The sequence below is a fragment of the Cetorhinus maximus genome, chromosome 15, assembly GCF_964194155.1.
Source record: "Cetorhinus maximus chromosome 15, sCetMax3.hap1.1, whole genome shotgun sequence".
Classification (NCBI taxonomy): domain Eukaryota; kingdom Metazoa; phylum Chordata; class Chondrichthyes; order Lamniformes; family Cetorhinidae; genus Cetorhinus; species Cetorhinus maximus.
The window spans coordinates 43584344-43609093 of NC_135893.1; the positions used below are offsets into that span (position 1 = coordinate 43584344).

General features: G+C 50.7%; 1 protein-coding gene across 3 annotated transcripts in view; it reads left to right on the forward strand.

Annotated features, from left to right (window-relative positions):
* Positions 1 to 24750, forward strand: part of LOC144690622 (ephrin type-B receptor 2) — a 1056594-nt gene that overhangs the window by 876705 nt on the left and 155139 nt on the right. For all 3 annotated transcript variants that reach the window (XM_078558305.1, XM_078558307.1, XM_078558306.1), the window contains one exon: positions 11587 to 11834. In XM_078558305.1, the coding sequence (XP_078414431.1) occupies positions 11587 to 11834 (248 nt within the window). The remainder of the gene's footprint in view (positions 1 to 11586; positions 11835 to 24750) is intronic.

The window sequence follows — 24750 nt, forward strand, 5'->3', positions numbered from 1 at the left end:
AAAAGTGGTAAGTCCAAGGATTCAGAGCAATTTACAATCCAGAGAAAGATGACTAAGAAATTGATAAAGAAAGGGAAAAGAGAAAATGAATGCAAGCTAGTGAGTAACATAAAGGCAGACTGTAAAAGCTTCTTCAGGTATGTGAAAAGCAAAGGATTAGCTAGGACAAATGTGGATCCACTACAGGTGGAAACAGGAGAATTTATAATGGAGAATAGGGAAATAGTGGAGGAACAATCACTTTGTGTCTGTCTTCATGGAGGAAGATACAGAAAAACTCCCAGAAATACCAGGGAACCAAGGGATTAGTGAAAATAAGGAATTGAAAGGAGTTAGTTTCTAAGGAGGTAGTTCTCAAAAAATTAATTCGATTGAAGGTTGATAAATCCTCTGGACCAGATAAGCTACATCCCAGAGTATTGAAGGAGGTGGCTAAAGAGATAGTGGATGCATTGGTAGTTATCTTTCAAAATTTTGTATACTCTGGAAGGGTCTCTGCAGAATGTAAAGTAGCAAATGTAACCCCACTATTTAAGAAGGAGGGAGAGAGAAAACTGAGAACTACAGACCTGTTAGTTTGATATCTATTGTAGCAAAAATGTTGGAAACTATTATTAAGGATGTGATAAAGTTGATAGAAAAAGTAGCAAGCCTGAGAATTGGGAACAGTTTAGAATTCAGCAAAGGATGATCAAGAGGTTGATTAAGAGGGGAAAAATAGATTATGAGAGTAAACTTGCAGGGAACATAAAAACGGGCAGTTAAAGTTTCTGTCTGTATGTAAAAAGAGATTATTGAAGACAAATGTAGGTCCCTTACAGTCTGAAATGTGCCACGACTCACTGGGGATAGTGCGCTGTAGTACTGCTCCCCGAGCCATGACAAATGTGAGAAGTTTAACCAGACCACCAAATTGCCTAACTGTCTAATTTAGGTTAAAAGAATGCGAGCACCAGGTTTGTAAACTTAGCAAGTAAATAACAGTTTATTCAACAAATTGTAACCAGTGGCAAAAGAAAGAAATATGAACTGCTAACTTTTAACTCTATAACTTAAATTCTATACCTTCTTAAACCCCTTAACACACACACACACACACACACACACACACTTGCTTTTAATGCCTCTACTGGTGATTTTTCCCCTTTTCCTCCTGACTGGGGTTTCTCAAAGAAAGTAGGATACGGTGATATGAGGAATAGCCAGCTAGCTACTATGGCAGGATTGCTGGAGTCTTACAAAGCACAGGAGAGAGAGGTTTCAGTTCTTTCCTCTTTTCAGGCTAGGAGCTGATCTACTGCACTATCCTCACACAAAACCTGGCCACTTGGTCAGGAGCCAGTCAAAGCACCATCACTAGGCAGTTCCCTCTTAAACCAGGTCTCTGTTCCAGCACCATTCTGTCCAACCTGGTACACACTGTTCCAGGAGATAGCAACATTGTAGATTTTCTTCTTACAGCTCCAGTGAACATTTCTTTTAAACTGCAGCCATGGTAGTTTTTAAAGGCACAGTCCAATCCTAAAGCCACAGTCTAAGTAAAAATAAAATATACTCTTTATGAACAGGAGAATTTATAATAGAAAACAAGGAAATGGCAAAGCAATTAAACAATCACTTTAGTTCTGTCTTCGTGGAAGAAGACACAACAACTTCCCAGAAATGCTAGGGAACCAAGGGCCTACTGAGAAGGGGAAATTGAAGGAAATTAGTATTACTGAAAAAGTAGCGCTGGACAAAGAAATGGAACTGAAAGCTGATGAATCCCCAGGGCTGATAATCATACCTCAGGGTACTAAAGGAGGTGGCCAATGAAATAGTGGATACATTGGTTGTCATCTTCCAAAATTCTGTAGATTCTGGGACAGTCCCAGCAGAATGGAGGGTGAGAAATGTAACCCACTATTTAAAAAGGAAGGAGGGAGAAAACAGGGAATTACAGACCAGGTAGCCTAACCTCAGTCGTAGGGAAAATGCTAGAGTCTATCGTAAAGGATGTGATAACAGGACACTTAGAAAATATCAACAGCATTAGACAAAGTCAACATGATTTAATAAAGGGAAATCACATTTGACAAGCCTGCTTGAGGTTTTGGTGGACTAACAGAATAGATAAGGGAGAACCGGTGGATGTGGTGTATTTGCATTTCCAGAAAGCTTTTGATAAAGTTCCACCTAAAAGGTAAATGTGCAAATTTAAAGCACATGGAATTGGGGGTAATATATTGGCATGGATTGAGAATTGGTTAGCAGACAGGAAATAGAGTAGGGATAAATGGGTCTTTTTTAGAATGGCAGGTAGTGACTAGTGGGGTACTGCAGGGATCAGTGCTTGGGCCCCAGCTGTTCACAATATATATCAATGATTTGGATGAGGGAACCAAATGTAATATTTCCAAGTTTGCTGATCACATGAAACTTGGTAGGAAAGCAAATGGTGAGGAGGATGTTAAGAGGCTTCAAGTGATTTAGACTGGTTGAGTGAGTGGGCATGGCAGATACAGTATAACATGAGTACGAAGAAGTGTGCTTATGACTGGTGTCAGGTAGAAAACACAACTGAGAACCAAGTGGAATACAAGGGTTCAATGGGGAGGTGAAAAAGCAAATAAGAGAAGCAAAGAGGGATTATGAGAAAAGACTAGCAGCCAACATAAAGGGGAATCCCAAAGTCTTCTATCAGCACGCAAATAGTAAGAGGGTGGTAAAAGGAGGAGTAGGGCCAATTAGGGACCATAAAAGGGATTTACACATGGAGGTAGGGGCATGACTGAGGTGTTAAATGAATACTTTGTCTTTACCAAGGAAACAGATGCTACCGAGGTCACGGCCACAGAGGAAGAAACTCTGTCACTGCAAGGGTTCAAAATTGATAAGGGGGAAGCTTTGGATAAACTGTTCGTACCTAAAGTTGACAAGGCCCCAGGGCCGGATGAGGTGCATCCAAGGATTTTGAAGGAAGTAAGAGTGGAAATTGCAGGGGCACTGGCCATAATCTTTCAGTCTTCCCTAGACTCAGGGAAGGTGCCAGAGGACTGGAGAATTGCAAACATTATGCCCTTGTTCAAAAAAGGTTGTAAGGATAACCCCAGCAATTGCAGACCAGTCAGTTTAGCTTCAATAGTTGGGAAGCTTCTAGAAATAATTATTCGGGATAGAATTAGTAGTCAAACGGAAAAATGTGGGTTGATAAGGAAAAGCCAGCATGGATTTCTAAAGGGGAAATCGTGTTTAACTAACTTGCTGGAGTATTTTTGAAGAGGTTAGAGAGAGGGTAGTATGAGGGTAATGCTGTTGATGTGGTGTACATGGGCTTCCAGAAGGCATTCGATACAGTGCCGCACAACAGACTTGTGAAAAAAGTTATAGCTCATGGAATAAAATGGACAGTAGCAACATGGTTACAAAATTGGCTTAGTAATAGGAAACACTGAGTAATGGTCAATGGATATTTTTTATGCTGGAGGAAGATTTGTAGTGTAGATCCCCAGGGATTGGTTTTGGTACCCTTGCTTTTCCTGATATATACTAATGACCTAGATCTTGGTGTGCAGGGGACAATTTCAAAGTTTGCGGATGATATGAAACTTGGAAGCATTGTCAACTGTGAGGAGGACAGTGTAGAACTTCAAAAGGACATTGACACATTGGTGGAGTGGGCAGATAGGTGGCGGATGTAGTTCAATGCAGAGAAGTGTGAGGTGATGCATTTTGATAAGAAGAACATGGACAGCCAATAAAAAGTAAGGTGTATAATTCTTAAGGGGTACTGGAGCAGAGGGACCTGGGTGTGTATGTGCATAGATCATTGGAGGTGGCAGGTCAGGTGGAAAAAGCAGTTAATAAAGCATATAGTATAGTTTATTAATCGGGGCATAGAGTAGAAGTGCTGGCAGGTTATGTTGAGCTTATATGAGACACTATTTAGACCTCAGCTAGAGTATTGTGTACCGTTCTGTGCGCCACACTATAAGAAGGATGTGAACACATTGGAGAGCGTGCAGAGGAGGTTTACAAGATGGTTCCTGGGATGAGAAACTTGAGTTACAAAGATAGATTGGAGAGGTTGGGACTGTTCTCCTTAGAGAGCAGAAGGTTAAGAGAAGATTTGATAGAGCTGTCCAAATTCACGAGGGGGCTAGATCAAGTAGGTAGGGAGAAACTGTTTCCACTCACAGTATCAGAGTATCTTTACAGTGCAGAAGGAGGCTATCTGGCCCATCAAGCCTGCACTAACTCTCTGAAAGGGCATTACATCTAGTCCCACTCCCCTGCATAACCCCCATAACCTTGCACATTCTCTCCTTTCAGGTAGCAATCCAATTCCCTTTTGAATACCTCGATTGAACCTGACTCCACCACCCTCTCAGGAAGTTTGTTCTAGACTCCAACCAGCCTCTGGGTGAAAAATGTTTCCTCACATCACATTTACTCCTTTGCCAATTACTTTGAATCTGTTCCCACTAGTTCTTGATGTATCCTTGAGTGGGAACAGTTTCTCACTATTTACCCTGTCCATACCCCTCAGGATCTTGAATACCTCTATCAAGTCTCCTCTCAATCTTCTTTTCTCCAAGGAAAACAGTCCCAAACTCTCCAAACCATCCTCATGGCTATAGTTCTTCATCACTGGAATCATTCTTGTGAATCTCCTCTGTACTCTCTCCAATGCCTTCACATCCTTCCTCAAGTATAGTGCCCAGGATTGGACACAGTACTCCAGATGAGGTCTAACTAATGTCTTATACAAGTTCAACATGACATCCTTACTCGTGTGCTCAATCCTCTATTAATAAAGCCTAAGATTCTATATGCTTTATTGACTGCTCTCTCAACATGCCCTGCCAACTTCAATGACTTATGTACTTACGCACCAAGCTCCCTCTGTTCTGCACCTCCTTTAGAGGCTCTCCCTTTATCTTATACTGTCTCTCCACATCCTTCCTGCCAAAATGAATCACTTCACAATTGAACTTCATCTGCCACTTGTCTGCCCAATCGACCAATATGTCTATGTCCTTTTGAAATTCAAAACTTATCCCCATCACAATTGACAACATTTCCAAACTTCATTTCACCTGCAAATTTTGAAATCATGTCCTGAATACCACAGGTCATTAATATATATCAGGAAGAGCAAGGGTCCCCACACTGACCCATGGGGAACTCCACTACAAACCTTCTTTCAATCTGAAAAACAACCATTTATCACTACTCTCTGTTTCCTGTCACTCAGCCAATTTCTTATCCAAGTGCCTACTTTCCCTTTTATTCCATGCGTTAGGATTTTGCTGAAAAGTCTGTTGTGTGGCACTGTATCAAATGCCTTTTGAAAATCCATATACACCACATCAACAGCATTTCTCTTATCAACCTTCTCTGTTACCTCCTCAAAAAACTGAAGCAAGTTAGTTAAACAAGATTTTCCCTTGATGAGTCCATACTGGCTTTCTTAATTATCCTGCACTTGCCTCAGTGATTATTGATTTTATCCCATACTATAGTTTCCAGAGGTTTCCCTACCACTGAGGTCAAACTGACTGGCATGTAGCTGCCGGCTTTATCCTTGCACCTCTTTTTGAACAAGGGAGTAACATTCACAATTCTCCAGTCCTCTGGCACCTCCCTGTGTCTAAGGAAGACTGGAAGATTATCACTAATGCACCTGCAATTTCAACTCGCACTTCCGTCAGTACCTTTGGATGCCTCTCACCCAGTCATGGTACCTTACCTATTTTAAGTAGAGATAATCTTTCCAACACCTCTTTCCTCTCGATTGTAAGTTCTTCGAGTGTACAAGTTACCTCCTCTCTCACCTCGGCCTGGGTAGCAAGTTCTTTCTTGTAAAGACAGGTGCAAAGTACTCGTTCAACACCTCCACTATTTCTCCAGTCTCCACATGCAAGTCCCCTTTGTCCCTAATCTGCCCTACTCTTTCTTTTACCACCCTTTTATTATTTACATGCTTATAGAAGACCTTGGGATTCCCTTTTATGTTCGCTGCCAGTCTCTTTTCATGCTCTCTCCATGTTTTTCTTATTAATTTCTTCACTTCTCCTCTGGTCCTTCTATATTCAGCCTGATTCTCCATTATATTTTCTCCATGGCATCTGTTGTACGCGCACTTCTTCCTTTTCATCTTTACCTCTACCTCTCTCGTCATCCAGGGTGCTCTTTATTTATTTGTCCTACCTTTTCCCTTCAAGGAAATATAGGGATCGAAAAGGATCGAGAACGAGAGGGCACTGGACACGACAAATGGGAGGGCAGGTTGGGTGGGCACTCGGACCCCTGCTTTTCTGATGAGCCTCGCCAACCTCCTGGAGGGGGTGGCTGCCAAGAGGGACACCCTTGTCCCCAGGGATGGGAGGGGGAGGCCACTGCACCTCACAAGAGGGTATGGGAGGAGGTGGCAGCAGTGGTGAGCAGCCATGATGTGGTGCAGCGCACATGGGTGCAGTGCCAAAAATACTTCAATGACCTGCTGCGCTCAGGAAGGGTGAGTACCGTGATGGTATGGGTCAGTGTGCAGAAGTGCTAAGGCCTGACCTTAGACCTCAGGAGTGTTAGAGTCTGAGTGCCAACTGTCAATCATGCTGGAGCTGGCCAAGGGGGTGAGCCCTGGCTGCTTGGACTGAGTGTCTTGCGGCTCAAAGGCCATGACTCAGATGTGCCCTGCGAGGTGTTCCTCAGCTGGGGTTGGCCAGGCTGCAATGGAGCTGCATGTACAGAGACGACTAATCAATGCTCCTCTGTTGTTTCAGGAGAAGATAATCCACAACAAAATAGAAAGGTCGCGGACTGGTAGAGGCACCGCTAGCCTCCAAATCCTCTTGAGATACGAGCAAGGTGCCCTGGAGCTTGAGAGCCAGCATGCCCCACATACACCAGGGTGCGGAGAGACGTGGGTATCAGACGAAGGTAAGAGTGCAGTGCACAGGGGTGAGACTTTCAGATTGTGCAACCATTCTAGGGTAGTCTCTTCATTAATAAGAGCCTCGAACCTGGAGTCCCCATTGATCATTGAAAGATGAGGGCACCGTGATGCAGATCTCCATTGTCTCACCAGGGTGTCTGGCATGCACAGTGACAGTGTGATGACTTTAACTAATGACATGTCCTTGTTCTCCCTTTTAGGTTCACCAGCAGGCGTTCGCTCTCCAGATCCCGATGGGCCACCCCTGACACTGGAGGACCACCGAGCTTCTGTTGCACATGCGTCACACCCACTCTTTGAAGCAGTCACCAGCACAGATACCAGCACCTCGGTGGGCATTAAATCAGCGGGTAGTATCTAAATGCACATTGGTGAAGGCACTTCCCACTCGCTTGAGGAGCAATCGGAGACAGAGAGTGCCCAGGGCACCAACAGTCAGAGGACTGCTGGGGAACAGGACGATGATGAGAGAAGACAGATGATGAGCCTCTGGAGTCGTCCTTTCGGCAACAGATGCTGGACGGAAGGATCTGGTGGAGATCCATGAGGGTTATACATACCATGATCTCCGTTCTGAAGGAGCGTGAGCATTATGTTGGCCGTCATGGCCAAGTTCACTGCCTCCTCTTTTGAGAGAGTGGCGACTCCCATGGAGAGGCAGCTCCAGGGACAGAATCCTGGGGTTGCACTTGGACCTGCAATCCCTCACACTGGCACTGACCTTAGGTGGTTAGTGTCCATGTGGGAGTTGAATGGGGCACCCAGTATCCCAGTTAGGTGCCCGTCCATCAATGATGAACAGGGAGGTTCAGAGTGACCTCATGTTGGCGCAAGAGCTGCCTGTTGTCCCTGCGGGCTCCTCTCAGGGCGCTCTGGATGACGGCAGCAGCTCCTCCGCTCCTCTGCCAATGACCGTGGCATCTGATGGAGGCTGCAGTGACTGGGGAGATGCCAGCCATGGCACTGGTCACTCCCTCCCAGGCAGGGCCAGCACTGGCCAGAGGACGCCCGCCAAGGTCATCAAGGTCAACAGGACAGCAGAATGAGCAGGCTGTCTCCAATGCCGGTGCCAGCGAGGGGGGAGCACCTAGACATAGCACCCGCAAGTGTAAGTTAAAGGCACCATGAGCACAAGAGGGACAGGTCACGGGTGATTTTATTCAACGGCTCTGAAGAAGAATCATACAGACTCGAAACGTTAACTCTTGACTTTCTCTCCACAGATGCTGTCAGACCTGCTGAGTTTTTCCAGCATTTTTTGCTTTTGTTTCAGATTTCCAGTATCTGCAGAATTTTGCCTTTATATATGGGTGATTTTATGTTCATTTATGTTTACTTTATCTATGCTGGTCTGGGAATGAAGACCAGAGTAGTTTATGTCAATAGTTTGGAATTGTCAAAATGAGATAAATTTTGCTTTTGTCTTCATGCTATGCTTCACCTTTTTGTTTTATGGTGTAGGGTATGCCAGTATGTAATGCTGTACATCTGAACTTTATTGCACATGCACTGAGTGTTATTTGGATTCAAATGAAAGGGTCATTTCAGACACCCGGGATGGACACGGCAGCCCTGGCATGTGGTTGAAGCTGATCTTTTGCAGTCTAACTGAAGGAGCGTTGGATCAAGGTGTCCCTGGTGTCCCCGCATCCCTGGAGGGTACCGAGCTCTGCCTCCATGCCCTAAGTGTTCTCCTCACCATGCTCCTCTTCTGAATCACTACTGGACTCATCCTCTGTGGCCTGTGGAGCTGTGTCAAGATCCTCTTCCTCCAGTGGGTCCCCCCTTGCCAGTGCCAAATTGTGGAGAGCGCAGCAAGCAACCACTATCAGTGACACCTGTTCTGGGGGGTATTATAGTGCTCCCCCTGAAGGTCCAGGCATCGGAAGCGAGTCTTCAGAAGACCTATGGCTCTCTCTACCACCGCCCTCGTGGAGGCATGACTTGTGTTGTAACGCTGCTCTGACTCTGTTCTTGGGTGGCGTCATGAGCCACCTCTTCAACAAATAGCCCTTGTCACCCAGCAGCCATCCATCCAGTCTGGCTGGAGCAGTGAACAGTCTTGGCACCTGGGAGTGTCTCAGGATATAAGTGTCACAGGAGCTGCCTGGATACTTTGCACAGACTTGTAGAATCTGCATCCTGTGACCACACACTATCTGCACGTTCATGGAGTGGAATCCCTTCCTGTTGACGAAGGCCCTGGGCTCACCCGCTGGCACCTTGATGGCCACATGTGTACAGTCTATTGCACCCTTGACACGGGGGAAGCCAGCAATTGTTGCAAAGCCTCTGGCTCACTCCGCCTGGCTGGCCTTGTCCGTACAATAAAGAATAAAAGTCAGCATCCGCCTGAACAGAGCTTCTGTCACCAGCTTGACGCAACTGTGGACAGCTGATTGGGAGACTCCAAACTGATCCCCCATTGACCCCTGGAAGGAGCCAGAGGCATAGAAATTGAGGGCTACCGTGACCTTCAGAGCCACTGGCATGGTGCAGCTGACCTCAGGGCCAGACCCTCTGACAGATGGATGTCACTGTCTCCCTTGAGAGACGGAGCCTCCTTCAGCATTGTATCTCAGACATATTGAGGTAGCTGCATTGCTGCCTGTAAACCCTGGCAGCAGGATAGTGGCATCTTCTGCAGGCCCTTCTGCCTTGGACTAACTGCTGGCCCTGCGCCCCTCCTCCCACAAGTCCCTACCCTGGAAGGTGCAATGGGACAGGTGGCCTTCTCTCCCTTCTGCTCCTCTCTTCCTCCTTAGAGGAGGTGCCACCAGCGGAGACCACAATCCCCATTACCAGGGTAAGGGAAGGCTGCCTGATACCTGGAAGAGTCCACAGGGTCTGAATCCTCCGAGGGCCTTGGAGACACCAGTGAGTCCTGAAATGAATCCTGGAAATGCTAAGAATGAAGCCCCAAACAGAGGTGAAACTGCCAAATTCCAATAAGCAACCAGCCACAAACTACCTCCAAAACTCCTCATTACTCACACCGACAATGCTGCTGACCCTTTTTATCCCACCCTTGGATGAGGCTTGTAAAAATGTCAGCTGCCCACCTGCCTGTTTTATCTGTGCAACAAGCTGGAAATCGCACAGGCAAGAAAACAATCACAGTCAATTGGACGCTTAAGGGCCTTAAGCGGCCGCTTAATTAATGGCGGACGCTGCTCTGGCACCCGCCGAGCAAAATATCGCATGAGTGGTGATGACGTCGGGATGCTCACTCGACATCACAACGCACTATTTTACTCCCAATCGGGTCGGGCGCACGTCCGCCCGCGGGACAAAAATTCTGCCCATAGTTTTTTCCAGAACCTTACGCTATCATGTGGCCCCCTTTTGTACTCAGTCCACCAGGGTCAAGAGGTTCCCAGCTCCCTTACAACTGCTTAATGACCTTTTCTTGTAAATCGATATCTCTTCCGAGAAAAGCAATCAGAGCTCTTGCATTAGCCCTTTAAGAAATAATGTCTTTTAAAACACAAATTCTTCCAGAATGTTCTTAGTCCTCGAAAATGAACCATTTTCTGTGTTCCTCACACAATGCAGGATTGTGGGGAAAGCCCATCTGCTTCACTAATGTCTGTCCTTTAGGGAAGGGAATCTGCTGTCCCCTCAGCCTGGCCTATACATGACTGCAGACTCACAACAATGTGACTGACACTTAACTGCCCTGTGAAATGGCCTCGCAGGTCACTCAAATTGTCATAAAGGCAGCCCACCACTACCTGCTCAAGAAGGCATAGTCATTAAATGCTTATCATTGTTCACATCCCAAGAATGAATTACAAAAATAAATCTCCAATCAGCCCCAACAATTCACCACTCAGTTCCAATAAGCCATGAAGATTTGAAATGCATTGCCTGATAGAGTGGTGTACACAGATTTAATCATTGCCTTCAAAAAGCATTGGATAAGTATTCAAAGGAATAAAACTTTCAGCAATGTGGAGAATTATCAGAGCAATTGACCTCACTGGATTACTCTTCAAGAGATCGGAAACAAACTCGATGTGACCTGCTTCTCTGCTGTACTGGTCCATGATGCTATGATTATGAAAGGGCTTGTTAGGCTAGAGGAAGAGAAAATGTTTCCACTCACAGGTGAGACCTGAACGAGTGAATATACAATGGCTGCAGTAAACCCAGTAGGGAATTTTGGAGAAATGTCTTTACACAGAGCATGGTTAGAATGTGGAACATGATACCATAGGGAGTAGTTGAAGTGAATACTAAGGATGTTTTTAAGGGGAATCTAGTTAAGTAAGAAGGGAAACTGATAGATTTATGTAAACTAGAGCAGGAGCATACTCATGTGGAGCTTAAACACTGACATGGATCTAAGAATGGCCTGTTTCTGGGCTGTAAATACTCTGCAACACTTTGTAATGCTTTGCAACTACAGTGCATGGACAGGAAGTGAATGGACAGCTAGATTACTGTGTCAGGAATTTTTAATGTAGTCAGACAGATTATTGACGAGAAAATTAGTTGAGAGATGTCAATAATGAGATTCAATTTTCATTGTTTGTAAACTCTGAAGCTTTGCACATGGATAGAAATTATCCCTTTTTCATGTGTATTATAGGGAAGCAGACTGATTAGTAAGCAGTTGAGGTTAATCATTTTGACTTCCTTGTCAGGTGAATTTGGAGAGGTGTGCAGTGGGCACCTCAAGTTACCTGGAAAAAGGGAGATTTTTGTGGCTATCAAGACCTTAAAATCTGGTTATACAGAGAAGCAGAGACGGGACTTCCTGAGTGAAGCGAGCATCATGGGACAATTTGATCATCCAAATGTCATCCATCTAGAAGGAGTCGTCACGAAAAGCAGCCCAGTGATGATTATCACAGAGTTCATGGAGAATGGGTCACTGGACTCCTTCCTTCGGGTAAGATATTTAGAAGTTGTGTTTTACTTCAGGAAATCATTCCCAACTTTACATGTGCTGAAACAAAATTTGATAATAGTTGGAATGTTTTTCAGTTCCCAACTTATGAAGTTCCCAACTTCACTATCCATGAAGAGAATAGATTAGGCAACATAAGTACATGAGAAATAGGAACAGGAGCAGGCCATTCGGTCTGTCAAACCTGCTCCACCATTCAATAAGATCATGGCTGACCTGATGAGGCCTTAACTCCACTTTCCTGTCTGTCCCCCAGAATCACAGAGTGCAGAAGAGGCCCTTCGGCCCATCGAGTCTGCACCAACACGTGAGAAACACCTGACCTACCTACCTAATCCCATTTACCAGCACTTGGCCCATAGCCTTGAATGTTATGATGTGCCAAGTACTCATCCAGGTACTTTTTAAAGGATTTGAGGCAACCCACCTCCACCACCCTCCCAGCGCGTTCCAGACCGTCACCACCCTCTGGGTAAAAAAGTTTTTCCTCGCATCCCCCCTAAACCTCCTGCCCCTCACCTTGAACTTGTGTCCCCTCGTGACTGACCCTTCAACTAAGGGGAACAGCTGCTCCCTATCCACCCTGTCCATGCCCCTCATTATCTTGTACACCTCGATCAGGTCGCCTCTCAGTCTTCTCTGCTCCAACGAAAACAGCCCAAGTCTATCCAACCTCTCTTCATAACTTAAATGTTTCATCCCAGGCAACATCCTGGTGAATCCCCTCTGCACCCTCTCCAGTGCAATCACATCCTTCCTATAATGTGGCGACCAGAACTGCACACAGTACTCCAGCTGTGGCCTCACCAAGGTTCCATACAACTCCAACATGACCTCCCTACTTTTGTAATCTATGCCTTGATTGATAAAGGCAAGTGTCTCATATGCCTTTTTCACCACCCCACTAACATGCCCCTCCGTCTTCAGAGATCTATGGACACACATGCCAAGGTCCCTTGTGTCATTTCCATAACCCCCGATTCCCTTGTCAATCAAAAATCTGTCTAACTCCGCCTTGAATATATTCAATGAGCCAGCCTCCACTGTTGTCTGGGGAAGAGAATTCAAAACAGGAACCACCCTCTCTAGAGATGAGATTCCTCCTCACCTCAGCCTTAAATGGTAGACCCCTTATTTTGAAACTTATTTTGAACCTGTTTCCCCTAGATTCTAGAATTTGTCACAAGGGGAAATATCAATCAGCATCTACCTTAGTCTTGTCCAATATGCGGCCTGCGGGCCAGAATCATGACCAGGATGCCACACTAATGACAGACCAAACATTGTTGGAGATACAACAGACTTGGATTTGAAAGTTGCTGTAAAACAGCTCATCCAATCAAAGGCTCGTGATTGTCATCCCCCCGTATCTGCTTCTGATAGGCTAACTACTGTGTGAGAGAGAGAGAGTGTGTGTGTTGTGTGTGTGTGTGTGTGAGAGAGAGAGAGAGTGTGTGAGACAGAGTATGTGTGTGAAAGAGAAAGAGAAAGAGTGTGAGAGAGAGAATGTGTGTGTGTGTGTGTGTGAGAGAGAGAGTGTGTGAGACAGAGTATGTGTGTGAAAGAGAAAGAGAAAGAGTGTGAGAGAGAGAATGTGTGTGTGTGTAAGAGAGAGTGTGTGTGTGTGAGAGAGAGATTGTGTGTCAGAGAGTGTGTGAGAGAGAGGGTGTGTGTGTGTGGGAGAGAGTGTCAGAGAGAGTGTGTGTGTGTGAGAGTGTGTGTGTGTGAGAGAGTGTGTGTGTGTGTGTGAGAGAGAGTGTGTGTGTGTGAGAGAGTGTGTGTGTGTGAGAGAGAGCGTGTGTGTGAGAGAGAGAGCGTGTGTGTGAGAGAGTGTGTGTGTGTGAGAGAGAGTGTGTGTGTGTGAGAGAGAGTGTGTGTGTGAGAGAGAGTGTGTGTGTGTGAGAGAGAGTGTGTGTGTGAGAGAGAGAGTGTGTGTGTGAGAGAGAGAGTGGGTGTGTGAGAGAGAGAGTGGGTGTGTGAGAGAGAGAGTGGGTGTGTGAGAGAGTGGGTGTGTGAGAGAGAGAGTGTGTGTGTGAGAGAGAGAGTGTGTGTGTGAGAGAGAGAGAGTGTGTGTGAGAGAGAGTGCGTGTGTGAGAAAGAGAGTGCGTGTGTGAGAGAGAGTACGTGTGCGAGAAAGAGTGCGCGCCTGTGAGAGAGAGAGTGCGCGCGTGTGAGAGAGAGTGCGCGCGTGTGAGAGAGAGTGCGAGCGTGTGAGAGATAGTGCGCGCGTGTGAGAGAGAGTGCGCGCGTGTGAGAGAGTGCGCACGTGTGAGAGAGAGTGCGCGCTTGTGAGAGAGAGTGCGCGCGTGTGAGAGAGTGCGCGCGTGTGAGAGAGAGTGCGCGCGTGGGAGAGAGAGTGCGCGCGTGTGAGAGAGAGTGCGCGCGTGTGAGAGAGAGTGCGCGCGTGTGAGAGTGCGCGCGTGTGAGAGTGCGCGCGTGTGAGAGAGTGCGCGCGTGTGAGAGTGCGCGTGCGTGTGAGAGTGCGCGTGTGTGAGAGAGAGAGAGTGCGCGACTGAGAGAGAGAGAGAGTGCGCCTGAGAGAGAGAGTGCGCCTGAGAGAGAGAGAGAGTGCGCCTGAGAGAGAGAGAGAGAGTGCGCCTGAGAGAGAGAGAGAGTGCGCCTGAGAGAGAGAGAGAGTGCGCCTGAGAGAGAGAGAGAGTGCGCCTGAGAGAGAGAGTGCGCCTGAGAGAGAGAGTGCGCCTGAGAGAGAGAGTGCGCCTGAGAGAGAGAGTGCGCCTGAGAGAGAGAGTGCACCTGAGAGAGAGAGAGTGCGCCTGAGAGAGAGAGAGTGCGCCTGAGAGAGAGAGAGAGTGCGCCTGAGAGAGAGTGCGCCTCAGAGAGAGAGAGTGCGCCTGAGAGAGAGAGTGCGCCTAAGAGAGAAAGAGAGTACGCCTGAGAGAGAGAGAGAGTCCGCCTGAGAGAGAGTGCGCCTGAGAGAGAGAGAGCGCGCCTGAGAGAGAGAGAGCGCGCCTGAGAGAGAGAGAGTGCACCTGAGAGAGAGAGAGAGTGCGCCTGAGAGAGAGAGAGAGAGTGCGCCTGAGAGAGAGAGTGCGCCTGAGAGAGAGAGTGCGCCTGAGAGAGAGAGTGCACCTGAGAGAGAGAGTGCACCTGAGAGAGAGAGTGCGCCTGAGAGAGAGAGAGTGCGCCTGAGAGAGAGAGAGAGTGCGCCTGAGAGAGAGAGTGCACCTGAGAGAGAGAGAGAGTGCGCCTGAGAGAGAGAGAGAGTGCGCCTGAGAGAGAGTGCGCCTCAGAGAGAGAGAGTGCGCCTGAGAGAGAGAGTGCGCCTAAGAGAGAGAGAGAGTACACCTGAGAGAGAGAGAGAGTGCGCCTGAGAGAGAGTGCGCCTGAGAGAGAGAGAGCGCGCCTGAGAGAGAGAGAGCGCGCCTGAGAGAGAGAGAGTGCACCTGAGAGAGAGAGAGAGTGCGCCTGAGAGAGAGAGAGAGAGTGCGCCTGAGAGAGAGAGAGAGAGAGTGCGCCTGAGAGAGAGAGTGCGCCTGAGAGAGAGAGTGCACCTGAGAGAGAGAGTGCACCTGAGAGAGAGAGAGTGCACCTGAGAGAGAGTGCGCCTGAGAGAGAGAGAGCGCACCTGAGAGAGAGAGAGTGCGTGAAGAGAGAGTGCATGAGAGAGAGTGTGCGTGTCAGAGAATGTGCCTGAGAGAGAGTATGCGTGAGAGAGAGAGAGAGAGTGTGCGTGAGAGAGAGAGTGTGTGAGAGAGAGAGTGCGCGAGAGAGAGATTGCGTGAGAGAGAGAGTGTGTGTGAGAGAGAGTGCGTGCGAGAGAGTGCGCGCCTGAGAGAGAGTGCATGCGAGAAAGAGAGAGTGTTTGAGAGAGGGAGAAAGAGAGTGTTTGAGAGAGGGAGAAAGAGTGTGTGTGAGGTAGAAAGAGTGAGCGTGAGATAGCGAGAGCGTGAGAGAGAGAGTGCATGAGAGAGAGTGCGTGCGAGAGAGAGAGTTTGCGTGTCAGAGAATGTGCATGAGAGAAAGAGAGTGAGAGAGAGAGTGTGCGTGAGAGAGAATGTGCGTGAGAGAGAGAGAGTGTGCGTGAGAGTGTGCGTGAGAGAGAGAGAGTGCGCGTGAGAGAGTGCGTGAGAGAGAGAGTGCGCGTGTGAGAGAATGTGCATGAGAGAGAGAGAGCGCGCCTGAGAGAGAGAGAGCGCGCCTGAGAGAGAGAGAGCGTGCCTGAGAGAGAGAGTGCGCGTGAGAGAGAGAGTGCAAGAGAGAGAGAGTGTGCGTGTCAGAAAATGTGCATGAGAGAGAAAGAGAGTGAGAGAGAGAGTGTGCATGAGAGCGAATGTGCATGAGAGAAAGAGAGTGTGCATGAGAGAGAGTGCGCGTGCGAGAGAGAGAGAGATTTCGCGTGCGAGAGTGCGTTGCGAGAGAGAGTGCGTGCGAGAGAGAGTGCGTGCGAGAGAGAGTGCGTGCGAGAGAGAGTGCGTGCGAGAATGAGTGCGTGCGAGAATGAGTGCGTGCGAGAATGAGTGCGTGCGAGAGAGTGCGTGAGAGAGAGAGTGCGTGAGAGAGTGCGTGCGAGAGAGAGTGCGTGCGAGAGAGTGTGCGCGCCTGAGAGAGAGTGCGTGCGAAAAAGAGAGAGTGCTTGAGAGAGGGAGAAAGAGTGTGCGTGAGAGAGAGAGTGCATGAGAGAGAGAGTGCGTGAGAGAGAGAGTGCGTGAGAGAGTGCGTGAGAGAGCGAGAGTGCGTGCGAGAAAGAGAGAGTGATTGAGAGAGGGAGAAAGAGTGTGTGTGAGATAGAAAGAGTGAGCATGAGAGAGAGAGTGCGTGAGAGAGAGAGTGCGTGAGAGAGCGTGCGTGCGAGAGAGAGTGCGTGCGAGAAAGAGAGAGTGTTTGAGAGAGGGAGAAAGAGTGTGCGTGAGATAGAAAGAGTGAGCGTGAGAGAGAGAGTGCGTGAGAGAGAGAGCGCGCCTGAGAGAGAGCGCACCTGAGAGAGAGAGCGCGTGAGAGAGAGTGCATGAGAGAGAGTGTGCGTGTCAGAGAATGTGCATGTGAGAAAGAGAGTAAGAGAGAGAGTGTGCGTGAGAGAGAATGTGCGTGAGAGAGAGTGTGCGTGAGAGAGAGAGTGCGTGCGAGAGAGTGCGTGAGAGAGAGCGTGCGCGTCTGAGAGAGTGCGTGCGAGAAAGAGAGCGTGTTTGAGAGAGGGAGAAATAGTGTGTGTGAGATAGAAAGAGTGAGCGTGAGATAGAGAGTGCGCGCATGTGAGAGAGAGTGCGCGCGTGTGAGAGAGAGTGCGCGCGTGTGAGAGAGAGTGCGCGCGTGTGAGAGAGAGCGGGCGCGTGTGAGAGAGAGCGGGCGCGTGTGAGAGAGAGCGGGCGCGTGTGAGAGAGAGTGCACGCGTGTGAGAGAGCGCACGCGTGTGAGAGAGAGCACGCGCGTGTGAGAGAGAGCGCCCGCGTGTGAGAGAGTGCGCGCGTGTGAGAGAGAGTGCCCGCGTGTGAGAGAGTGCGTGCGTGTGAGAGAGAGTGCGCGCCTGAGAGAGAGTGCGTGCGAAAAAGAGAGAGTGCTTGAGAGAGGGAGAAAGAGTGTGCATGAGAGAGAGAGTGCATGAGAGAGAGAGTGCGTGAGAAAGAGAGTGCGTGAGAGAGAGAGTGCGTGAGAGAGAGAGTGCGTGAGAGAGCGAGAGTGCGTGCGAGAAAGAGAGAGTGATTGAGAGAGGGAGAAAGAGTGTGTGTGAGATAGAAAGAGTGAGCATGAGAGAGAGAGTGCGTGAGAGAGAGAGTGCGTGAGAGAGCGTGCGTGCGAGAGAGAGTGCGTGCGAGAAAGAGAGAGTGTTTGAGAGAGGGAGAAAGAGTGTGCGTGAGATAGAAAGAGTGAGCGTGAGAGAGAGAGTGCGTGAGAGAGAGAGCGCGCCTGAGAGAGAGAGAGCGCGCCTGAGAGAGAGAGAGCGCGTGAGAGAGAGTGCATGAGAGAGAGTGTGCGTGTCAGAGAATGTGCATGTGAGTAAGAGAGAGAGTGTGCGTGAGAGAGAATGTGCCTGAGACAGAGTGTGCGTGAGAGAGAGTGTGCGTGAGAGAGAGAGTGCGTGCGAGAGAGTGCGTGAGAGAGAGCGTGCGCGTCTGAGAGAGTGCGTGCGAGAAAGAGAGAGTGTTTGAGAGAGGGAGAAAGAGAGTGTTTGAGAGAGGGAGAAATAGTGTGTGTGAGATAGAAAGAGTGAGCGTGAGATAGAGAGTGCGCGCGTGTGAGAGAGAGTGCGCGCGTGTGAGAGAGTGCGCGCGTGTGAGAGAGAGTGCGCGCGTGTGAGAGAGAGTGCGCGCGTGTGAGAGAGAGTGCGCGCGTGTGAGAGAGAGTGCGCGCGTGTGAGAGAGAGCGGGCGCGTGTGAGAGAGAGCGCGCGCGTGTGAGAGAGAGCACGCGCGTGTGAGAGAGAGCGCCCGCGTGTGAGAGAGTGCGCGCGTGTGAGAGAGAGTGCCCGCGTGTGAGAGAGAGTGCGCGCCTGAGAGAGAGAGTGCGCGCCTAAGAGAGAGAGAGAGACTGCGCGCCTGAGAGAGAGAGAGTGCGCCTGAGAGAGAGTGTGCCTGAGAGTGAGAGCGCGCCTGAGAGAGAGAGAGCGCACCTGAGAGAGAGAGCGCGTGACAGAGTGCATGAGAGAGAGAGAGTGCGCGTGTCAGAGAATGTGCATGAGAGAAAGAGAGTGAGAGAGAGAATGTGCGTGAGAGAGAGAGAGTGTGCGTGAGAGAGAGAGAGAGCGTGCCTGAGAGAGAGAGCGCGCCTGAGAGAGAGAGCGCGCCTGAGAGAGAGAGAGAGCGCCTGAGAGAGAGAGAGCGCGCCTGAGACAGAGAGAGCGCGCCTGAGACAGAGAGAGCGCGCCTGAGAGAGAGAGCGCGCCTGAGAGAGAGAGCGCGCCTGAGAGAGAGAGAGCGCCTGAGAGAGAGAGAGCGCACCTGAGAGAGAGAGTCCGCGTGAGAGAGTGCATGAGAGAGAGAGTGTGTGCGTGTCAGAGAATGTGCATGAGAGAGGAAGAGAGTGAGAGAGAGAATGTGCGTGAGAGAGAGAGAGTGTGCGTGAGAGAGAGAGAGTGTGCGTGAGAGAGTGCGTGCGAGAGAGAGTGCGTGCGAGAGAGAGTGCGTGCGAGAGAGAGTGCGAGCGAGAGAGAGTGCGAGCGAGAGAGAGTGCGAGCGAGAGAGAGTGCGTGAGAGAGAGAGTGCGTGAGAGAGAGCGTGCGCGTGAGATAGAGCGTGTGCGTGAGAGAGAGTGCGCGCGAGAGAGAGTGCGCACGTGAGAGAGAGTGAGCGTGAGAGAGAGAGAGTGTGCGTGTCAGAGAATGTGCATGAGAGAGAAAGAGAGAGAGAGAGTGTGCAAGAGAGAGAATGTACAAGAGAGTGTGCATGAGAGAGAGAGTGTGCGTGAAAGAGAGAGTGCGTGAGAGAGAGCGTGCGCGTGAGAGAGAGCGTGCGCGTGAGAGAGAGCGTGCACGTGAGAGAGAGTGCGGGTGAGAGAGAGTGCGCGCGAGAGAGAGTGTGTGTGAGAGAGAGCGAGCGCGTGAGAGAGAGAGAGTGTGCGTGTCAGAATGTGCATGAGAGAGAAAGAGAGAGAGAGTGTGCAAGAGAGTGTGCATGAGAGAGAGAGTGTGCGTGAAAGAGAGAGTGCGTGAGAGAGTGCGTGAGAGAGAGAGTGCGTGAGAGAGAGAGTGCGTGAGAGAGGGAGTGCGTGAGAGAGAGTGCGTAAGAGAGAGAGTGCGTGCGAGAGAGCGTGCGAGAGAGCATGCGTGCGAGAGAGATTGCGTGCAAGAGAGAGTTCGTGCGAGAGAGAGTGCGTGCGAGAGAGAGTGCGTGCGAGAGAGAGTGCGTGCGAGAGAGAGTGCGTGCGAGAGAGAGTGCGTGCGAGAGAGAGTGCGTGCGAGAGAGAGTGCGTGCGAGAGAGAGAGTGTGCGTGAGAGAGTGTGCGTGAGAGAGAGTGCGCCTGAGAGAGAGTGCGCCTGAGAGAGAGAGTGCGCGCCTGAGAGAGAGAGAGTGCTCCTGAGAGAGAGAGAGTGCGCCTGAGAGAGAGTGCGCCTGAGAGAGAGTGCGCCTGAGAGAGAGAGAGCGCGCCTGAGAGAGAGAGAGCGCGCCTGAGAGAGAGAGCGCGCGCCTGAGAGAGAGTGCATGAGAGAGAGTTTGCGTGTCAGAGAATGTGCATGAGAGAAAGAGAGTGAGAGAGAGAGTGTGCGTGAGAGAGAGAGAGTGTGCGTGAGAGAGAGAGTGCGTGCGAGAGAGTGCGTGAGAGAGAGCGTGCGCGTCTGAGAGAGTGCGTGTGAGAAAGAGAGAGTGTTTGAGAGAGGGAGAAAGAGAGTGTTTGAGAGAGGGAGAAATAGTGTGTGTGAGATAGAAAGAGTGAGCGTGAGATAGAGAGTGCGCGCGTGTGAGAGAGAGTGCGCGCGTGTGAGAGAGCGTGCGCGTGTGAGAGAGAGCGCGCGCGTGTGAGAGAGAGTGCCCGCGTGTGAGAGAGTGCCCGCGTGTGAGAGAGTGCCCGCGTGTGAGAGAGTGCCCGCGTGTGAGAGAGAGTGCGCGCGTGTGAGAGAGAGTGCGCGCCTGAGAGAGAGAGTGCGCGCCTGAGAGAGAGTACGCGCCTGAGAGAGAGAGAGAATGCACGCCTGAGAGAGAGAGAGTGCGCCTGAGAGAGAGAGTGTGCCTGAGAGAGAGAGCGCGCCTGAGAGAGAGAGAGCGCGCCTGAGAGAGCGCGTGACAGAGTGCATGAGAGAGAGAGAGTGCGCGTGTCAGAAATGTGCATGAGAGAAAGAGAGTGAGAGAGAGAGTGTGCGTGAGAGAGAATGTGCGTGAGAGAGAGAGAGTGTGCGTGAGAGAGAGAGTGCGCGCCTGAGAGAGAGAGAGAGAGCGTGCCTGAGAGAGAGAGAGCGCCTGAGAGAGAGAGAGCGCACCTGAGAGAGTCCGCGTGAGAGAGAGAGTGCATGAGAGAGAGAGTGTGCGCGTGTCAGAGAATGTGCATGAGAGAGGAAGAGAGTGAGAGAGAGAATGTGCGTGAGAGAGAGAGAGTGTGCGTGAGAGAGAGTGAGTGTGCGTGAGAGAGTGCGTGCGTGAGAGAGAGTGCGCCTGAGAGAGAGAGAGCGTGCCTGAGAGAGAGAGCGCGCGCCTGAGAGAGAGTGCATGAGAGAGAGTTTGCGTGTCAGAGAATGTGCATGAGAGGAAGAGAGTGAGAGAGAGAATGTGCGTGAGAGAGAGAGAGTGTGCGTGAGAGAGAGAGTGCGTGAGAGAGTGCGTGCGTGAGAGAGAGCGCGCCTGAGAGAGAGAGAGCGTGCCTGAGAGAGAGAGCGCGCGCCTGAGAGAGAGTGCATGAGAGAGAGTTTGCGTGTCAGAGAATGTGCATGAGAGAAAGAGAGTGAGAGAGAGAGTGTGCGTGAGAGAGAGAGAGTGTGCGTGAGAGAGAGAGTGCGTGCGAGAGAGTGCGTGAGAGAGAGCGTGCGCGTCTGAGAGAGTGCGTGTGAGAAAGAGAGAGTGTTTGAGAGAGGGAGAAAGAGAGTGTGTGAGAGAGGGAGAAATAGTGTGTGTGAGATAGAAAGAGTGAGCGTGAGATAGAGAGTGCGCGCGTGTGAGAGAGAGTGCGCGCGTGTGAGAGAGCGCCCGCGTGTGAGAGTGCCCGCGTGTGAGAGAGAGTGCCCGCGTGTGAGAGAGAGTGCGCGCGTGTGAGAGAGAGTGCGCGCCTGAGAGAGAGAGAGAGTGCGCGCCTGAGAGAGAGTACGCGCCTGAGAGAGAGAGAGAATGCACGCCTGAGAGAGAGAGAGTGCGCCTGAGAGAGAGAGAGAGTGTGCCTGAGAGAGAGAGCGCGCCTGAGAGAGAGAGAGCGCGCCTGAGAGAGCGCGTGACAGAGTGCATGAGAGAGAGAGAGTGCGCGTGTCAGAGAATGTGCATGAGAGAAAGAGAGTGAGAGAGTGTGCGTGAGAGAGAATGTGCGTGAGAGAGAGAGAGTGTGCGTGAGAGAGAGAGTGCGCGCCTGAGAGAGAGAGAGAGAGCATGCCTGAGAGAGAGAGAGCGCCTGAGAGAGAGAGAGCGCACCTGAGAGAGAGAGTCCGCGTGAGAGAGAGAGTGCATGAGAGAGAGAGTGTGTGCGTGTCAGAGAATGTGCATGAGAGAGGAAGAGAGTGAGAGAGAGAATGTGCGTGAGAGAGAGAGAGTGTGCGTGAGAGAGTGCGTGCGTGAGAGAGTGCGTGCGTGAGAGAGTGCGTGCGAGAGAGAGTGCGTGCGAGAGAGAGTGCGTGCGAGAGAGAGTGCAAGCGAGAGAGAGTGCGAGCGAGAGAGAGTGCGAGCGAGAGAGTGCGTGAGAGAGAGCGTGCGCGTGAGAGAGAGCGTGCGCGTGAGAGAGAGTGCGGGTGAGAGAGAGTGCGCGCGAGAGAGAGTGCGTGTGAGAGAGAGAGAGCGCGTGAGAGAGAGTGAGTGTGAGAGAGAGAGTGTGCGTGTCAGAATGTGCATGAGAGAGAAAGAGAGAGAGAGAGTGTGCAAGAGAGTGTGCATGAGAGAGAGAGTGTGCGTGAAAGAGAGAGTGCGTGAGAGAGAGAGAGTGCGTGAGAGAGTGCGTGAGAGAGAGTGCATGAGAGAGAGAGTGCATGAGAGAGTGCGTGAGAGAGAGTGCGTAAGAGAGAGAGTGCGTGCGAGAGAGCGTGCGTGCGAGAGAGCGTGCGTGCGAGAGAGAGTGCGCGCCTGAGAGAGAGTGCGTGCGAAAAAGAGAGAGTGCTTGAGAGAGGGAGAAAGAGTGTGCGTGAGAGAGAGAGTGCATGAGAGAGAGAGTGCGTGAGAGAGAGAGTGCGTGAGAGAGAGAGTGCGTGAGAGAGAGAGTGCGTGAGAGAGAGAGTGCGTGAGAGAGCGAGAGTGCGTGCGAGAAATAGAGAGTGATTGAGAGAGGGAGAAAGAGTGTGTGTGAGATAGAAAGAGTGAGCATGAGAGAGAGAGTGCGTGAGAGAGAGAGTGCGTGAGAGAGCGTGCGTGCGAGAGAGAGAGAGTGTTTGAGAGAGGGAGAAAGAGAGTGTTTGAGAGAGGGAGAAAGAGTGTGTGTGAGGTAGAAAGAGTGAGCGTGAGATAGCGAGAGCGTGAGAGAGAGAGTGCATGAGAGAGAGTGCGTGCGAGAGAGAGTGCGTGCGAGAGAGAGAGTTTGCGTGTCAGAGAATGTGCATGAGAGAAAGAGAGTGAGAGAGAGAGTGTGCGTGAGAGAGAATGTGCGTGAGAGAGAGAGAGTGTGCGTGAGAGTGTGCGTGAGAGAGAGTGCGCGTGAGAGAGAGAGTGCGTGAGAGAGAGAGTGCGCGTGTGAGAGAATGTGCATGAGAGAGAGAGAGCGCGCCTGAGAGAGAGAGAGCGCGCCTGAGAGAGAGAGAGCGTGCCTGAGAGAGAGAGTGCGCGTGAGAGAGAGAGTGCAAGAGAGAGAGAGAGTGTGCGTGTCAGAAAATGTGCATGAGAGAGAAAGAGAGTGAGAGAGAGAGTGTGCATGAGAGCGAATGTGCATGAGAGAAAGAGAGTGTGCATGAGAGAGAGAGAGTGCGCGTGCGAGAGAGAGAGATTTCGCGTGCGAGAGAGAGAGATTTCGCGTGCGAGAGTGCGTTGCGAGAGAGAGTGCGTGCGAGAGAGAGTGCGTGCGAGAGAGAGTGCGTGCGAGAATGAGTGCGTGCGAGAGAGTGCGTGAGAGAGAGAGTGCATGAGAAAGAGAATGCGTGAGAGAGTGCGTGCGAGAGAGAGTGCGTGCGAGAGAGAGTGCGTGCGAGAGAGTGTGCGCGCCTGAGAGAGAGTGCGTGCGAAAAAGAGAGAGTGCTTGAGAGAGGGAGAAAGAGTGTGCGTGAGAGAGAGAGTGCATGAGAGAGAGAGTGCGTGAGAGAGAGAGTGCGTGAGAGAGAGAGTGCGTGAGAGAGAGAGTGCGTGAGAGAGCGAGAGTGCGTGCGAGAAAGAGAGAGTGATTGAGAGAGGGAGAAAGAGTGTGTGTGAGATAGAAAGAGTGAGCATGAGAGAGAGAGTGCGTGAGAGAGCGTGCGTGCGAGAGAGAGTGCGTGCGAGAAAGAGAGAGTGTTTGAGAGAGGGAGAAAGAGTGTGCGTGAGATAGAAAGAGTGAGCGTGAGAGAGAGAGTGCGTGAGAGAGAGAGCGCGCCTGAGAGAGAGCGCACCTGAGAGAGAGAGCGCGTGAGAGAGAGTGCATGAGAGAGAGTGTGCGTGTCAGAGAATGTGCATGTGAGAAAGAGAGTAAGAGAGAGAGTGTGCGTGAGAGAGAATGTGCGTGAGAGAGAGAGTGCGTGCGAGAGAGTGCGTGAGAGAGAGCGTGCGCGTCTGAGAGAGTGCGTGCGAGAAAGAGAGCGTGTTTGAGAGAGGGAGAAATAGTGTGTGTGAGATAGAAAGAGTGAGCGTGAGATAGAGAGTGCGCGCATGTGAGAGAGAGTGCGCGCGTGTGAGAGAGAGTGCGCGCGTGTGAGAGAGAGTGCGCGCGTGTGAGAGAGAGCGGGCGCGTGTGAGAGAGAGCGGGCGCGTGTGAGAGAGAGCGGACGCGTGTGAGAGAGAGTGCACGCGTGTGAGAGAGCGCGCGCGTGTGAGAGAGAGCACGCGCGTGTGAGAGAGAGCGCCCGCGTGTGAGAGTGCGCGCGTGTGAGAGAGAGTGCCCGCGTGTGAGAGAGTGCGTGCGTGTGAGAGAGTGCGCGCCTGAGAGAGAGTGCGTGCGAAAAAGAGAGAGTGCTTGAGAGAGGGAGAAAGAGTGTGCATGAGAGAGAGAGTGCATGAGAGAGTGCGTGAGAAAGAGAGTGCGTGAGAGAGAGAGTGCGTGAGAGAGAGAGTGCGTGAGAGAGAGAGTGCGTGAGAGAGCGAGAGTGCGTGCGAGAAAGAGAGAGTGATTGAGAGAGGGAGAAAGAGTGTGTGTGAGATAGAAAGAGTGAGCATGAGAGAGAGAGTGCGTGAGAGAGAGAGTGCGTGAGAGAGCGTGCGTGCGAGAGA